This window comes from Antennarius striatus, chromosome 7 (assembly GCF_040054535.1).
Source record: "Antennarius striatus isolate MH-2024 chromosome 7, ASM4005453v1, whole genome shotgun sequence".
In the NCBI taxonomy this organism is placed as follows: Eukaryota; Metazoa; Chordata; class Actinopteri; order Lophiiformes; family Antennariidae; genus Antennarius; species Antennarius striatus.
The window spans coordinates 16,575,754-16,594,274 of record NC_090782.1 but is presented as its reverse complement, the minus strand read 5'-3'; the positions used below and the strand labels follow the sequence as shown (position 1 = coordinate 16,594,274).

Here is an 18,521-nt window from a genome sequence, read left to right as displayed (position 1 = left end):
CCGACATAGATTTACTGGAATAAACGGTGTGATGAAGGTTCTTCCTCAAAGTTTTACGTAGTATTTTATACAATGTTAGTGCTACAATTTACTTGTTGCTTTTAAATTGCTATATGCAAAGTCAGATGAAAATAATTCTACAGCTGGAACATTGCTGACTATAAAATTAATTACTGATCTATAACAGTTTAAATCATTTGACTGAATAAGAAAGTAGAATAGAAAACAAATGATTCTTTAAAAATAGGGTTAGGGTTGGATAAACAATGTCTGCTCCTCTGGATATCAAGACTCTCAATGCTAGTGACAGTCATTATCTATCAGTATTTATCTTGAGAGCCAGGAGTCACCGTCACCAGACGTGAGGACAGCAGCAGCTCAGGAACTCTGAGTTGATGCAAAAGTATAACTGACATATGTCTTGATTTTCCCTTTTTGTCGACTTGCTTGGAGAAAGTAACTCCAGTCAGCACTGGACATGGTGACTTGTTAACTTGACCAGGTTTCCTGGCAGTCTGAGCGGCGTTAATGGGCCTTGGCCCTCTCGTCCATTTGTCCACATGTTATTTTTATGGAGGGGAACTTTCTCCAGCGGCGGCCCTTCATTTCTCCACAGGCAAACAGACCACAGACTTCCTGGAAAAGGCCTGGTGGCCGAGAGCCGGACAGACGGGGCCAGTGCGCGGCAGTTGACCTTTGAACTCAGATCAAACATGAACACGTATACGTAGATCTCAAAGCATTCTGTGAAATATCTGAAGGTTGAATAGATAGATAGATACTTTATTAATCCCGGAGGAAATTGTATAAAGTTTAATCCTTCAGCATAGAATTGTAATGGTAATGATTGTTTATTTATGCTGCGCAGGAACTGCGAATAAAAGGGAATAAAAGTTTTGTCATCTAATGCAGAGAATATTGACATTTTTAGCATGTTGAAGCATTCAGACATCATCCAGTACAAGTCAGGCTCTGATTCATGTGCAAATCACTGATATGGTCTCCAGGTAGATCCGTGAATTATTTTTTTTTGATGGGAAAAGAAAATCTTCTTCAGGGATTAACTTAAATGTGAAAAAATTCACTCATTTTAGGATGATGAGTCATTATCAAATAAATATTGAACATTAAGCTCAAGCATTTAATTGACTATTAAGTTGTCTTCCTGCAGTTTCACATTGTAGGTCAATAACTTGATCATACTGTTCTCTTAATTTCACAAGTAGGCTTTTTCTAAATCATTTGAACATGTTTGGAAAAAATGATTTTAATTTTCAGTGTTTCATTGTTTTACTTTTCCAAGCCCTCATTCAGTTTTATGCAAGTCAGAGTCAAATAAGCAGGAATAATATCTGTCATTATGATGTAACCTTGCACCAGCAAATGGAAAATTATGTATGTATAAATAGCGTATCAGGTCAGTTGTGTGATTTTGTTAATAATCAAATGGGAACAGCTGTTCATGAATCACTGCTTTTTTTTTCTCTTCGATGTCATTATTTTCTTCAGGATCAAAGGGAGAAATAAATATAGGAAAGCTAAAAACAAGTACTGAATGGTGCCTTCAGCTATTTAGGGAATCTCTCAGTGGGATTTCACTCAAACACTGGTCAATATTTTTATACAAAATGTTCTCAACGAGTCTGCCATGGACTGGAGACGTGCCTCTCTTGTTTTGGGAATTGCAGCGATTTTATTTATTTTAATTTGAGATAAACAAAGTAATTAAAAAAATATTCCATTCCATAAGAGAGAAAACAATTTCAGTAACTTATTTTTGTCTTTCTTTGAAATGCATTTGGGAGGGGGGCTTAGGTTTGGGGGGTTTTTAAAAAGAGAATAGGAGACACTTTTTTCTTCACACAAATTCATTGATGTGATGACTTTAATGAAGCCACATGAGACAGAGTGGTTGTGATTAAACTTTCAAACAATTTAAAAAAATCATCAACATTCTACGTAGACGAATTTCAGTCCATACATTTTGAAGGTCTTACATTGCAGGTAGAATATACAGTACATGTATAATGGTACACAGACGGGCAATACAAAATGGGGCTAAAATGACTGCAGGATACAAAGAACAGCATTTACAAAAGCTTATTTAATGATTCAAGTACCACTAAACTTTATACTTCACTCCTCTGGAGAATCTAAAAGCATCTGTACAAAATGTACAAGAATTGTATCCCATGTTCCATTGGCTGAAGGTTTCCTGTGTGCTTCCTACAATGTGTTGATCAAGACGAAGTGAAGGCTTTTCTCTATTTAAGGCAAACTGACGGATCTACAGCAAATCATTAAAAAAAAAAACCTGTAGATTTATACCCATTGTTTAAACTGCACAAAATCACTGGAGAGAAAACAGTGAACTTTTAAACTAATGTCATCACGTGTAGCTTGACATCAGATCGTTGTGTATCATAGCACATACTTTATATTGTAAACAGATACACAAGTTACTCATCTGCTTGTTTGTGTGATGTTAGTGCTGCTGCCAGCGAGTCTGTGAAACACAATCTACACACTCTACAGGCAGAGGGGCTAGGTTAATACCAGCTGCCGGTTCAATGCCAGGGCAGGACGACCCCCCCCACCCCAACACCAAAGCACTACTCATATGTTCTGACACATAAATGTTGGCAGTCATGTAGTTCAAACCCAGGATGAAAACATCCAACAAACACTTACTTGGATTTAATTCATCTCCTCTTTACGGTACAATAACATGTTTCCTATAATAATTAAAATTTCGAAAGAAAAAGTTCCGCAACTACTTCTGGTACTGAAATGAAATTGTTAATGACCTGTAAACTATGAGCACACTGGTTTTTCTAGAATCAACGGACGTATGACGACCCAAACTATGAAAGAGATTTCAAACTTCATAACTGAACTTTTTTTTAGCCTCATAAAAATGAAATCATTCAGAGGAACATGTTTAAAAATAACTGGAATTTAAAAAATAAAAAATAAAAATCACACTACTATCTAATATTACATCAATAACATGTTTATAACCACTGTACATTTTTCATATCAATGTATGACTATCAATGTCTTATCAGTGGGGATTTAAGATTTAGGGATTTGTGCAAAGAAGTAAAAGCATATTGCTGCTAATAGGCTGCTGAGTTGAAAGAAAACATAAAAAGAGCTCAATGCTCACAATAAGAATCCTACTGGGAAAAAAACCCCAAAGCCCTTAAAAATGGATACAAGCGTTCAGCAACCTGTCACACGTTTCTGCTGCGGCACTATTCTCTTTTAATATATTTAAAAAAGAAATTGTCGGTAAATCTGTGAGTGACATGAAAGATTAAACTGAGAGCCAGAAGGCGGCTCTACATTCAGACCAGGTTCAGCTGTCACCTGCTGTTTGAGGGCTTTAACACTGTACCATTCACTTATTGTAATAAGACCTCAAAGAAAACAGTTAAAACAGGGGGACGCTCCCCTTCACTTAAATGAACTGCCTGTAATTTTCACAACTAAGTCTAATTAATAAAACATGATAGCATGAATCCAACTCTTGTCAGCACCTCGGCCTTTACACTCGATGTTGGACGGATCTTGGACGGCGTCTTCCAGACTTCATTTAGCCTCTCTGGGGTTGGGTAGACATGCCTCTGAGTGCTACTGGAAAGCGTTCCTTTCCTGTCAGGGTCTTTGCGGATCGTACTGCTGGTAGCGGTTCAGCTTGTCCGGGTCATTGGACGCCATGTGGGTGAAATCTTGGAAAATGTCCTGGTAGGTTTCATCTCCTGGAGAAAAGAAAGACAAAAGACGTCAGCAACAGCAAAAGCAAACATATAGTACTAAACTTAGAGCAACCACTAAGCCTGGGAACCCATGAGAGACAGTGATATGTTATTTAGTAGTAACTATTTCTCTACAAATTGCAAATAATGACTTCAGACTTCCTCTCCTGCATCTCCCAAGTGTTTTCTGCTCATACACACATGTACATGATTTTCACTGTGAAACGTTTAACATCTTAAAAACAAGAAGTGATGTTGACAGGTGCTCAAGTAAATGTTTCAATGTTTCCAGTGCGAGCTCAGCTTCTCTTCACCACATCATCTTACTTGAATAAACTATATTACATCTAAACTGTGACATAAATTAAATGATGTTGAACTAATAAATTCAACACTATGCAGGTGTACAGTAGAATATAGTATGTGCAGAGTGGAAGGCTAGTGTGCAGAAATGGCATCAACAGAAAAAGAATGTTGAGGAAAAAGTCAGTCATACCTGTCAGCGTGGCTCGAAATGTGAAACAACGCAGATGCAGAAAAGAGGGGAAAAAACAGAGGAAGCAAAAAGGCACACAGTACATTTGAGACACGGCTGCAGAATTGTATTAGTGGTAGGAGATGAAGTCGGACAGAAAAAATTAGCCCACAGAAGAGATCATTTATTTTTTGTTAGCAACTGTATTATGTTTAAAGTGCAGGAGTTTATGTACAAAAATAGAGTTGTGTTGGTCTCAGCACCCCAAAAGAAAGAGAAAAGAAGAAAAGGCACAAACTCTGAGGGGCAGTGAGAAAAAACAAGTAGTACAGAACAGAGTGCATTTACAGGTATATAAGGAGGAGAGCAAAAAAAAAAGTATGAGCAGAACACAGAACCTCTGTACCAGAGCGGCGGATATCAGCCTCAATTGCTAATTTCAAAATTCACCCACAGGTTTTCTTTATTATTTTCTACAAGAGTCAAATACAGGCAAAATGTTATCCCACTATATTTTAAAAAATATAGTAGTATAGTATAGGATAGTATAGTATAGAATAGTATAGTGTAGAATGGTATAGTATAGAATGGTATAGTATAGTATAGAATGGTATAGTATAGTATAGAATGGTATAGTATAGTATAGATTGGTATAGTATAGTATAGTATGGTATAGTATAGTATAGTATAGTATAGTATAGTATAGTATACCTTCTACAAGTTCATACACATTTGAAGCAAAAGAAGTTAACAAGTCACAGGCTGAAAACCGCCGCTCTGTACAGTTTAACACTTAAGTCAAGGGAACCGTACTCTTAATGAAGAGAAAAAAAAGGGTGGGGGGGGGGTAGTTGATGTGTTTAGGTCACCTTGACAATCATTACCCCTGAATATCCCTCATCAGTCTCATCGTTCATCAGCTGATTGGAGGTGCTGATGAAGCGACTGTTGTCTAGCTGACGCCTCAAAGCGAGACGATGTGAGGATCGTTCAGTGACTCGGTCGGGTACTTTGGCCTCGCTGCCGTTCCTCCTGCTAAAGATAGTCCTGCTTCAGTACCTCTCACGATTGCATCATTTGCTGTTGAGCCAGCTATCAGATTCTAACAAATCCCTATCAACAGCCATCCTGCACGCTTAACAAAATTATTTAAAATGTTTTTCTTTGTCATTCTGGTCCAAAAACATTCCTGACCTACTTAAAAAAAGGCTAAAATAACCTCATGTGTGAGTCTACCTTTTAGGCTTCCAACCCTCACAGCACATCTAGCCCTCATTTAAAAGATGCTTTATTCTTCTTCATCAGAAGGACAACATATCTGAGCGTAGCCCGCCCTCCTGTGGTCATAACACAAATTCACACACTTGTCTATTTTTACAATCTCCTGAAAACCCCTCAGCATCTGCTCTTAAGGCCACAAGAACTTTGTTTACCTGTAAACACAATCACATCATTATTCTAACCGCTGAGTGCATCCTCACACTATTCACAGACATCACACACTCTTCTGCCAGCACCAGGTGTTTGGACAGCAGGGCTGCATCAAATATCAAAGTGCTTCAATGTCCTCCGAGGATTTCAGACTGCACAGAGCAGAGGCATGGAGTGATCCAGGCTACATCTGCATTCCTGCATCAGACAAACCAGCCTCGCTCTTATTGCTCTGTCCATTCTACTTTCTCTTAAAGTTCCAAAACTGATTAGGATGGACACATATCAGGGCTAACAGGTGATAAAAATCTATACAAGGTTACATGTGGACATTTTTCTAGACTATTGCACTTGCTTCTTGATGAAGTATATTCATATAAAAACTAACTCAGATTCAATACAATCAATGCAATGGCACCAAAAGCCTTCATCATTTTACAATTCGGGATTTAACCAACACAATACTGTTATAAGTGAATAATCGCACAATCAAGAAGAAAAAGACGTGAGCAGAGTCCCAGAGAGCTCATCCTGTCCGACTTTAAAGAAGTATAAGCAGCCGAATTATTCACAGAATGTACAGTAAGAATACATATAAGGTTTCTAGAATCATTGTGTTTTAAAAAAGTGTTTTAAAATAGACTTTTTCTGATCACAAATGTCACTACAGCATTAGTTTTGGACAAGAAACAGTTCAAATACGTTACAGGCCTCAGAAATGGTGAAAAGGGGGACCATGGAATTACAGAAAAATGGTACAGTAGTTGCATAACCATTAATAGGAATGTGTATGAATTACTTCTGACAGGTAAATTTGAAATGAAACTTTTTTGCATCTCCAGACTGGTCACATGACAAGTCATTGAAAGGTTATTGCTAGATATAGAGCTTTGAGACCTAGAAGTCACTGGATGCTGGAGACAAATGCTGGGCAGAGAGGGGTTTGTTTTTTCCTACAGAGACCAACAGTGTGACCACCAGCAGAGACCCACTTCTAAAAAAGTAAAAAACACTCTTTGTTCAAATATTATTCCCCCATGAGCTCACATATCGTTCTGAATTACAAAAAAATCAGCAAAGTGGTGTCATTTGAATATAAATGGAGGAAGACTATCATGTAAGAAAGTGACAAATTCAAATTTGCACCGTCAGTAATTTTACATTAATTTTACAGATGCTTAATGTAAACATGACTCTTCCGCTTTGGAGCAACACTCATCAGTCATGTACAGAGTCGACGGCTCTAACTCCATCACACTGGTGCAGTTTAGCACCTGACGATACACTGGACCGGGGTGCAGCTGGTCCAGGACCCCACAGAAGACTGAGACGATAGTAACACACACAGCAGAACACACAGCAGTAACACACACAGCAGCTGGGCTTACTTCACCCAGTCACACACAGAAGTCCAGAAGTGGACCTAATCTGGAGCTCTCCAATTTGTAACTGATCCTCAGAGAATGAGTCGTCAGGGGTGGTGATGTAAACCCAACCAGGAAACTTTTACGTTCCCTCTACAAAGCCTGCTTAGACAGTGTGCTGCTCCTCTGCTCTGATGACAACAGATAGTTGTTAAGTTTCATCCAGCTGCAGACTAATAAACTCCTGCATGCACTTCCTGTACTGCATCTCGGTGGGGCTGTTGGTGTTATATTGACCTGACTGGCTGTAGGGCCCCTCCGCCTCTCGCATCTCCTCGTTCATTTTAGCCAGTCGCAACCTGAGGAGCAAGGTTTAAAAAAATTAGCCACATTTAGGAAACACAATCATGAGGCAAGTACAAAACAGACAAATACAACAATACTCTTGTTTATGTTGCCCTGATAATCATGAATGCAAAAATCCACTTTGTTTAAATATGGATTAAAGTGCACTGAACTGATAAGGTAGCGCCACCCTGTGGAGAAAGCAGTTACTGTTTGGTAATGTGCAGGTTAGGTTTTGATGGACACTTGCAACAGGTTTCTTTAATATAACAAATCATGAAATATATTTCTAGCGGGTTGGTTAAAGTGATAAGTACGATGTCCATCTCTTCCTTCATCCTTTCAGGGTTTATTTATGGATTTATGTAGACAGTTGTGCATATTGATTGTGTTAAAACAGTGTTGAAGCTCTGAAAATTACCACACAAAGAATGAAAACCACTCACAGTGTGACAATGTCTGCGTTGGCCGCCTCCACAGCTATGATCAGGGGTGTTTTCTCATCAATATCTGCAGCATTTTGATTTGCTCCTCTCTTCAAAAACAAACACACTTGCCTGAAACAGAGAGGAATGGTTATCATTTTCAAGAACATAAAGCATACACTGTCTTGAATATCGTTGTGTTGTCACATTTTAGTGGAAAAACGATGAAAAGACGGAAGACAAACCCTGTGTGTCCCAGCATGGTGGCATGGTGGAGGGGGCCACGGCCCTGAGCATCCTGCTGGTTCACGTTAGCTGCATTCTGGAGAAGGAACTCGCAGGTGACCAGCGATCCCTGAAATCAACACACGTTATATTATTTCCACTGACAAAACACATTAGTGATATTATAAAGCTCGGCCCTTCTGCTCTTCTTCTCTTTTCTAGCTAGAATGTAATTTCTTCTCATCTAGATGCAGATTTTTTTTTAAAAATCATAAAATGACATTGCTGACTGGCACTCATGTGTTTCATTAATGGTCTTAGTTAAGCGATGCTCACCCCCTGCACTGCCATGATCAGCGGCGTCCTCTTCTCATCCTCCGTGTTCACCCAGTTGACCTCTGCTCCGTGGGCCAGTGCCTCTGCCATGTCTGGCAGGCTGCGGGCACACGAGGCCCAGTAGAGCTGCAGACCCGGGCTGTAGTCCTTTGGTTCATAGAAAACCACGTCTTTACAGGGTGACTGAGGAGGCAGAGTGACAGGCATCGCGGCAGGAGGAGATTCAGCGGCATCTGAGAAATGAGAGTAAAGAGATGGAGGGGGAAAAAGTTGAAATTTAACCATGTGACTTCATATCAGACATAATTTTATGGACAAATAAAATACAATGTGAATGGAATTGATATTAATCTGTTTTTCCTAACAATTAATTGAAAACTGTAAAAAATACAAATTAAAATACAAAGTGATGGGTTTAAATGTAAGAGAGCAGAAGTGTTTCTATGATGGTAGCTGTCCTGCATGAGTTTCTTTACCGGCTTCTGCACAGCTGTTATTTGAAGGTGCGTTGGTTACCGTCTCCCTGCTGCCATCAGCACTGTTCTGGATGCCGCTGTCTGGACGTTTCACTGTAAAACAAGTCTGAATTACTACTGCAGGAACGTCAGACAGACATTATTCCCAGAGTGCATAAAACAAAAAGACTACCTATTCAATTTTATTGATGGTAGGAAGCTTAAGTTATTTTGGCAGATCATCAAACAGCTCTTCATAACAGTCATTATGATAAATGATTGTTTCCAGAGTTAACAGAGGCACAATTTGTTATGGGATCACCAAAAACAGCAGGTGGTCCTTTTCTTTTACACAGTGTAGAAATCACCAGTTTAACAGAAAGTGAATTAGATGTCAAATCCCCACCGTCAGCTTTTTCTTTTAGGTCCCTAAATACCAAAATATGATGAGACAGATGAGGACACTGACCAAAACCTTGCGTGAAACGAACACTCCCAACAACAGGAAAAAAACAAAACATGGCTCAACTCTGTAATGCTCTCAGTGTGGAAGGATGGTCCATCGTGAAGTTCTGAGTGAGTGAAGAACAGAGGAGCGGACACAGGGTTGTCCACAAACCCAAAGCAGTGAACAGAAATGGGCAGAGTGGAGATGGAGAAGCAAGCAAAACACTGAGCATTTAGTACTTACTGCTCCTGAGCTTGGAGGAGTTGTCAAAGTAGGAGAAGAGTGAGTCAAGCTCATCAGGACAGAAGAGAGAATCGCGGCGGACCTCTGAGCCGCTGCCAACAGCTATGTTTGGGATAATGGAAGTTTGGACGGTGAAGGGTGTAAATCGAGTGGTGAGGTGGAGAGTTTTAGGGAAGGCGGTGAGAGCAAGGGTCAGTCCAGAAGCATAGATCAGCCAGGGGAGAAAAGAGATACAGTGTGAGGACGAGATTGAGGAGGAGGAGAGAGGAGAGCAAAGGTGAAAGCAAAGATAGTTAGACAACCAACTCGGTCGACACTGGTAGAGACAGACTACAAGAAGCAATGGAAGGCCAGAAGGGCTCAGACATATGCTGTTCACAGAGAACACACAGTATGCCGATGGGTGGACACATCTCCAAGGCAGTGCAAAAAACACAAAGAATGTACGATAGAAACAGTGACCACAATCACAGATGTCACTGGGGTTGCACTCTTAATTCACTTTAAGGCATGAGGAGACTATTCCTACTCCATAAGCAATTGGACAATTATATCGTCGACAGCTGAAAATCTGGGTCTCATCCAAAAAAACAGAAGCTACTACCAATTTCAGTTCAATTCAGGACTTTAAATCATCTGTCATCCGTTAACATTAGAGACTATTACAGACAACACAAACTTAAGTATGGGATGTGTCTCCTTTGCTTATTTTTCTACAGACCTGATTGTTTGGAGATGTTTGAACCGGTTCGGTGTTTTGGGGTGGGGGGTGGTGGTCTTGGGGGCAGATTCTCAGAGCTGCTACTCAGCCTTTTCTCCTGTTTGCTCAGGGAAACCACTTTCACGCGAAGCTCCTCATCTGACGGCCGCCGAACAAACCGGCGGTCCACGTATTTGGCTTTGATGTACGCTTCTACTTCATGTCTGTAGGCACAAAACACACAGGGCTCTGACATTTACAGTGTTAGTCAGCTGACTACGGCTATGTCTACTAAAATGAAGCTGTTTTGATGGAATAGCTGTACATGTACATGAGATTGGGTGTAAACTTTAACAGGTTGAAAGTTGTTTTTTATTTTTTACTACTAAAATACCTCTATTCTAACAAATTATGTTCAAAAACCTACAGTTTTTCTCAATACATTATTCTTAAAATACAAATATGCTTTGTATAAGTTGTTGCACCTTGGATCTCCTGGCTGTGGTTTTCTTGAACCAAGCTCCTCTCGCCGAGCCTCATAAATTTGATTAATCACTCCATTCCCAAGTTCACACATCAGCTGTGAAGTGTAAAATTATGTTATTAACAAAAAACTCAATGGGATAATGAACATAGCATTAAATGTACAACACAGCTATGCAATTGACAAATAAATGTCAGATATGTTGAAAGAAAGAGAAGCATAATAATTTCCCATCATCACTTTGTCCTCACTAACCTTAAGAAGTTCTGGCTCCCAAGTATCCAAAGTCAAAGACCGGACTTTAGAGAAATGCACTCCCAGACTCCTGCAGATTAATAAAATATTAAAAAAGAGTCCCCATTCTCTTTCTTATAATGTTTTTATTTTGAATGGAATGCATTAAATTTTATAAAAACTTTTATAAAAACTTTATAAAAAGAAATTACACTTTTCAATGCCCAAACTGTAGTTAGGCACAAGGCAGATAATAGGGTATGCAGAGTCAGGGGTTAATCATCATAAACATCTTTAATATGTCCTCTTAAATCAATCCACTCTGGTTGAGAAATACTATAAATGGTCATCAAGAGTTATGAGAGCTATCATGTACAGAGCTGTCTGTAATGCTATTATACTAAAAAACCTATATTACCTGTGGATTCCAGAGCACTGTATACAGAGGGTGATGCCTAGATTGATGCTGGCCCAGCGAGGGTCTGGCTGACCGCAGTCACAGCAGCAGGCATTGCCGTGGATGGTTAGGACCTTCTGCAGGGCACTCTCTCCTTTCAGTGACTTGTCCTTCGGCTCCCCGCCTGAGTCAAGGCTCCCTGTTGACGTGGACGACTTCCTATCCAGCTTCTGAAATGAATGAGACCGGCAAAATTTAGAAACATGTCAACATTAAGGTTTAACTTGTGACTTTTGTCTCAATGTATGCATTTAAAACATTTCTACATCCCTTCCACTATCCAAACAGCATCAGTGTGTTTGTTTATTACCTCGCCGTCATCTCCTTTATCACGGAAGGCGGTGGCGATGCTGTTTTGAACGGCTTTGATCCAGGCCTGTCTCAACTTCTCTGAGTCTGCCTGCATCATACAGCTCCTGTTGGGAAAGGTGAACATCACATAAGTGGTGTGTGTCTGGTTTGTGCATGTGTGTCAAGTAAGGAAGTAGGTACTGTACATTGCTTCTCCAAATTCACACCTGTGGTAACACATTACAGTGTTCATTAGACAAAAGGGGAGTGATTTTTGTCTGTTGACTCAACTTACTTTGTCGGTGACACCACTTCAAAACAGAAGCGACGCTCTATGTCCTCACAGTGTTTGACTGTACAGAGTCTCAAGTCCTCCACCACCACTGTTGGGTTGTCCTGTGTCGAAAACACAACAGCTTTTGTTACAACATGGTAAAATGTAATTCTTCTTCCATTTACAAGAGTAGCTGTACGTATGGATTAAAGAATAAAGGGCTGAAATCATAACTTCTGTTCTCATATAACAGGTAGAGACGAGGTCACAATAATGACAATACCCTGAATGAGTTGATGCGACTACTGTCTGATGCAAGGGTGTTTTCAACATTTTACGTTGGCTTTTCAACACTGTAAAACATTTGGGAATAAAAAGCTACACATATTTTTTCTTCAACTGCATTTTAATTATGATATGAAAATATGTCACTTTGGAGTTTGCACGTTTTTCCATGTGTCTGCGTTTATTATTTTAGGGTCCTTCAGCTTCCTCCCACCATTGAAAACATGCATCTTAGGTGCATTAGTCACACCAAAATGGTTTGTCTTTTGTGTGGCCCTGTGATTTTGCCCATAGCCAGTTGAATCAAGCTCCAGCAGACCCCTCACCTGCAATGCAGGTAAGCAGCTGAAGATAAGACGACTGATTCATTCATTCATCTTGAAGATGAATGATTAGTTACCATAGGTGTACAGCATCCTGCTACAATGGATGGGGAGTGTTTAGCGTTGGATGTCAAACACACACATAGGAGTCATTTGACAAACCTTAAATTTCTTCTGGTAAACTAGCTGATTGTTCTGGATAGAGAACCAACGCCTGGAAGATCAAAAGAACATAAGCGTCACATACAGGTGTCAATGAGATAAGAATAAAATAACAGCCTATGACATTATTTACATCTGATGAGACAATGGCAATGCCCAAACAAACAACTGTCACATACAGTATATTCATTCAGAATGAAAAAATAGCGACTTTTTTCAAAAAAAAAAAAAAAAAAAGTAAGAAAATTGTCAGAGTCAGCTCAAGAGATTGTATCTCTGGGGTTGAAACACAATATATGTCCTTTACCTTTTCAAAAAAAATAACACACAGTAATGTCAAATTCTAAAAAATAATAATACTCCTGCTGCTATTCATATAGATTTTAATTGAATTCAGTTTGTCATACCTATTCCATGTCTTGAAGGCATTGCTGGCCCTCTTGAAGAGGTAACCCTCCATGGCAATACCGTTGTCTGCATCCACATTGTACTCCAGCTTGGTGTCGTCATTCGAAAAGTCCTGAGGAAAAGGGAGAGACGACAAAGTTAGACAGGCAGCTTGAGAACGGAGGGGGGAGGAGTAAGGACAGAAGATAGAGAGGAGAAAAACCAAATCAAACCAAACAACAAACCAAGGCAGCCTTAAAATAACATATTCTATGTAACCATAATTTTCAATGTTAATCATCACCTGTTCCATTTAGAACAAGAGATTTTTTCCCCACAAAAATTTTAAATGAGGCCAAACTGAGGCTTAAAATTTTTTTAAATGCACATCAGTTGCTCACACCACCTTCATAAAGTGTTAAACCATAAGCTGCATGAGACAAGCAGTGAAATACAAATTTACAATGCCATTACTACATAACCTAAGAGGCAAAATAACACAAAAATAAAGAGTAAGAAGTCACTTTATTCAGAGTTCAAATAGTTTTACATTGTTCATTCTATTTTATTCAAATCTTCATTCCGTCTTTAGAAAAGTCCCAATGAAAAACTAAGCTATGCCCGGATCAGCCAAGGTGTGATGGACACTTTTTAAATCAAGCTTTTAAAAATTTAAGCCACAAAAACAATGCAGGACACAGGAGAAACTGAATTGATGTAAGACTTTCTCAAGATTTATTACTTATATATTTAGCTACATGTGCGGAAGGTGGTTAGCACGTTAGATTTCCTCCAAAAGCTAAAACTGCCCAGGGACGTAACACGGATGCTTCCTCTCATCCACTGTACTACTAGGCGACAGGTTTTACTACCTGAGCAAACTTTGAAACCATAACCTAGCTTCCACAGTTTCAACTGCTATTCAATAATGTTTGTGTGTATGTGTGTGTGTGCGCTCAAAGAGTGTCAACACCTCAACAACCAATAGTAGCATGAGCACTGTTACAGTGATACAATGCGAAGAATCATTTATACTGTCTTTCTAGAAGTCTATGAAAAGAAAATTAGTATGACTCCTGTTCGCCATCATAAAATCAGTTAGATATGGTGCAAATGAATGAAATTCATATTCTCACATTATTCTCATGATGATTTCAATCATACTTGTTTTATTTGATACCTATAAACATAATTGATGCCATATCTTTTCTGTTTTTTCTTTTCCCTAAATTATACTAAAATGAGAATTTGATTAATGATTAATTGCGGTCCACTTGGATTCTATGAGTTTTTTCTATTCTGTTAAATATAAAAACAGGTTTTGATTGATTTGAAAGTAATGTGGGGATTACATCCTGAGATGTTTTGAGAAGGTTTTTGCCTGGAGACACTTTTTATCCAATGAGCACAACATTGACAGTCAAGTGCAACTCCCCCCCAACCATCCATTTGCTGGCTTTATTCCAGTAACCACTGCAGCAGACACTGACCCCACCAGTGAAGCATCAACACATACATGCTGCAAAATAAAGAGACACAACAACATGAAGCTCCAAACATCTCCAAACACTGCAGTCTATTATTGTGTGCAACAATTCAAACGAGATGAACGACGGGGCGAGTCGGGTCACACTCTACGTACAGAGGTCGACCTCCAAGCGCAAAAGTTGCGGCAATCTGGTAAAGAATGGTGTTCAGTCACTTCCTAAAATATCACACATAACAAGAGAAAAAAAAATGGACTTCCTCCAGCTAACAAAGTAGTGGTTCGGATATACGTAACAGAATTATTAAAATAATTTAGTAAAAATACAGACAAGAGGAAACACTCAAGATAAAGATGAACATACAAAATCATTATGAATTGTAAAGAGTCATTGCTACATGCATGGACACACACATCACTCTAATCTCCCTCCATTTGCTGCACTCACCAGATACCAAACATAGTGAAAACGGCTGAAAATCCTCATTTTTTTTAAATTCAAATTTTATGGGGAGGGGAGTTTGGTTCCCATTTGAAGCTGATGAGTCTTCACTCTACATCTCCACTCTTAGCATCTCAAAGCTATGGTGTCTCTAAGCAACCTGACATGTGCCTTCAAAATACAACAACAAAAAACAACACCTCCTCCTCTTCAGTGACTGTGTAAGTGTATCAAAACTTGGTCACTGACTTATATGCTCCTCCTCCTCAGTCTTTTTGTGCCAATCGACTATCACCTGTCTGTGTATCGCTGTGTATCTGTGTGTACCTGTGTATCTGTGTGTGTGTGTGTAATGCTGGTGTTACTGCTGGAATAGAATCATCAAGTAAACCGTGGCGAGCATCAAATATTTATAAACCTCCAGCAGACCTGCACTCAGGTTTTCCCTTCACTCATACACATGTAAATAAAGCAGCTACTGTGACACTCCATGACGCCTTGCTCTGTGGTCACAGCGCTACAGATGAGTCATCCTGGCAGTCATACAGATAGCACTCTGAACTCAACCCATTCCATTTTAATAAGGTTGGAAGAAATCAACAATATAACCATGAAAAAAGTTTATGTATAAATAGAAACAACAATATGTGTATGAATAAACAGTAGATGTAGAGAGGAAAAAAAGACCCTACGAGGTGACAACAAGTAATGGTTTTGGTCAAATAGCTAACATTTATCAATAAGATTATGGGATATCTCAAACTGGCTTTTAAAATTCAAGTCAGAAGAAAGAGTCTTCTGTTTCCAGTGCAGTCACACTGCCAAGTGTGCCCAATACTTCACATACTTTAACAACTACAGCAGTAAAAAAAAAAGTAGCACTGTGAGTGTATGAACTGCAGAATCATGAGATGTCCCCTCAGCCAATAACACTTAAATTCACATGTACTTTATAAAATCGCTTAAGTACACCCGTTTGCAGTATGGGAAAGGAGCCCACAGTGATAAACTACGTCTTGTTAGGCCGCAAATATCCTACTACAGGTAGTGCTCTACAGAGTGATTCCATACACACTCTGCACATGCAAACTGCTAAACTGCCACTGAATAGGACTGTACGCAGAATTCCAGATCACGCACTTCAAGCCAAACTGTTCATGTGACTTAATGTGTAAATAATGCAGCACTGTACAGTATACATAGTAAAGCCATGGCAGCTACTTCACTCTTTTCCATAACAAATATAGTAGTAGAATATTTTTTCCCACTGTCGTTCCAGTATGAAATACACACACCAAGTCCTACTAGCTAGCTTTGCTAATCTTAATTTTATAAATGCATTGGTGACATATGAATTCATTAACTGCAAACAACACAAGGACAAGTGAAAACTGGAACCCAATAAATCGCAACATGTCCTGCACACTGGCAGTTTAACCTTGTGAAGAACAAGCTTTTTATCTCTCTGCAAATGGAGAGCTTCAGAAACATCACTTACAGAGAAGTGTGAGAACTACTCAATTTTGCAGTAATGAAACATAAATGACAGAGGGAAAACAAAAAAGGAAGTAAAGAGAGCTTACCTGCAGAGCAGCCTGAGGTGAGCAGAAGAGAAAGAGATGGAGAAAAGGAAGAACAGCGGCAGACGGAAAGAGAAAACAGTTAGTTAGGAGAGTCTGTGTATAAACAGCCAGATGAGAGAGAGAGAGAGCAGTGGGAGGGAGGAAATATAAAAATAGCATCAGTTATATTGAGGAAGGGGAGGTGGAGGATAGGTGGTCAAGGACAGGTGGAAATTGGCACATACCATAGATGACTGAGTAAAAGGGGAAAACAAATCATTCCGAAGTGACAGATAAAAAGAGAAGAGGGGATAAAAAGCAAGGTGTCTCAGAAGAACCCCTTGCACTGAGATGAATGTCAATTACACGCAGGAAAATTAACAGAAGCCCAGTGGGCAACAGCTGGACATAAGTCTGGCGGACGTCTGGAGTGAGTGATGTGGAGATATGTACAATTAAAGAAAAGAGCCATTCATGACCCCAACATATTTTAAAACAACAACCCATACCCTACTTAGTCTATACCTTGTAGAGGGTCTTTAGGGCTACAAAGAAATTAATGCCCAGATTGAACCCGGGCCTCAGGGTAAAAATATTTGTAAATGTCATATAGCTGAAAGTATTTCTGCCCTGGCCTTTTTAGATGTAATTTTTCACTGGAATTAGATAAAAAAGCACAATTCATTTGGGAATAGTAGGAATGGAATGAATGGAACAAACCATGGGAGAGAGCTGAAACCCAAAACTACTTTATTTGGAAATGGGTTTCTGTCAGTCGTCAATAATGCACGAGTGTGTAGCTGAGATCATTCACAGGGATCACCTTGCACCTGAAGCAGAACTTCATCCATTCCTCCCAATGACAATCAATACGTTCAATATGTGAAGCTTCTCATAGACATATTACTTTTATCCGACTACTTCTTTCAATTGCAAATCATTTATTTTGTATTAGAATTCAACTGAACCAAATAAAGAAACATCACATGGGGGGAGGGGGTGCTGTAAGAGCAGCTGGTCATGGGTTTGAGGGAAAATTCTACCAGAGCCCAGGTGAGAGTGCTTCAGGTTTACTTTTAATGACAGAAGGCCCAAATGCAATAAAACAGGCTTTGTGACCAAAGGCAATAGGCTCTACTGGTCATTAACTGACCAAACAAAGTGAGTGTGTGTTTTGGGCAGTCAGGAGGTGGATGAAGTCATGATGATTTTCATTCATAAAAACACACCTACACATACAATTTTGTAATTTAAGAGCCAAGCGTGGCAGTTTAAAGCAAAAGATGTTTCGGTTGTCAAGTGCTTTGTAAATGTGTGTTGGGTAAATGAGACGGTATTGTGAGAGTACCTTTTGCTGTATGGTGGAATGTTTTTGCTCCATGTCCCTTTTCTCTTTGGCAGCATCCACCACCAGCTGGTCCAACTGGAAGACAGAACTGCTGATTAGTCAGGCTTACCAAATCACTTGGTCACTTGGTGTACTTACCCTGTAAAAAATTCAGATTTTTTTGTGGAGCTCTTTTTAAAAAAAAAAAAAGAAGCCATTTCTTATATTGGCTGAAACAAAACCAAGCTGACACATAAAACACAGATAACATAATTGTTCTTATTCAAATTAAAGCTAAATTTTTACATTTTTTAAATGTTATAAAATGACACAAAAGGTATAGAAAAACCCAGTTGACTGCACTTGAAAGATTTAATTGTGCTGCTTCATTTCCTTTTCCAACCTTTAGAGAAACACGTATTCCAGCCAACAAAACCACTATCAAACACAGGTGTCTGTGTGTGTGTGTCCTGTATCCTGTGCTCCAAGCAGTTCAACTCATTTACAGAGTTTGACAAAAACTAGTCAGATAGTTCGTATATGGAAATTGTGAAAAAATAGATCAAAATTCACACAAAAATTTAATGGTTAACCCTCAC

General features: G+C 39.2%; 1 protein-coding gene across 3 annotated transcripts in view; it reads right to left on the bottom strand.

The window, feature by feature from the left end:
* Positions 1–1,867: 1,867 nt before the first annotated feature.
* Positions 1,868–18,521, bottom strand: part of acap2b (ArfGAP with coiled-coil, ankyrin repeat and PH domains 2b) — a 42,095-nt gene continuing 25,441 nt past the window's right edge. Inside the window, exons 9-24 of one of the 3 annotated variants that reach the window (XM_068319082.1) lie at positions 17,944–18,018; positions 13,126–13,238; positions 12,719–12,770; positions 11,970–12,070; positions 11,694–11,799; positions 11,345–11,553; positions 10,948–11,017; positions 10,694–10,788; positions 10,230–10,432; positions 9,509–9,610; positions 8,839–8,931; positions 8,363–8,595; positions 8,047–8,156; positions 7,823–7,933; positions 7,329–7,390; positions 1,868–3,764 (exon numbers count right to left, since the gene is read on the bottom strand). In XM_068319082.1, the coding sequence (XP_068175183.1) occupies positions 3,661–3,764; positions 7,329–7,390; positions 7,823–7,933; positions 8,047–8,156; positions 8,363–8,595; positions 8,839–8,931; positions 9,509–9,610; positions 10,230–10,432; positions 10,694–10,788; positions 10,948–11,017; positions 11,345–11,553; positions 11,694–11,799; positions 11,970–12,070; positions 12,719–12,770; positions 13,126–13,238; positions 17,944–18,018 (1,839 nt within the window). In that variant the 3' untranslated portion in view covers positions 1,868–3,660. Of the gene's footprint in view, positions 3,765–5,105; positions 7,391–7,822; positions 7,934–8,046; positions 8,157–8,362; positions 8,596–8,838; positions 8,932–9,508; positions 9,611–10,229; positions 10,433–10,693; positions 10,789–10,947; positions 11,018–11,344; positions 11,554–11,693; positions 11,800–11,969; positions 12,071–12,718; positions 12,771–13,125; positions 13,239–17,943; positions 18,019–18,521 lie in introns of all 3 variants that reach the window. The other 2 variants (XR_011036718.1, XM_068319083.1) reach the window with 2 other exon arrangements.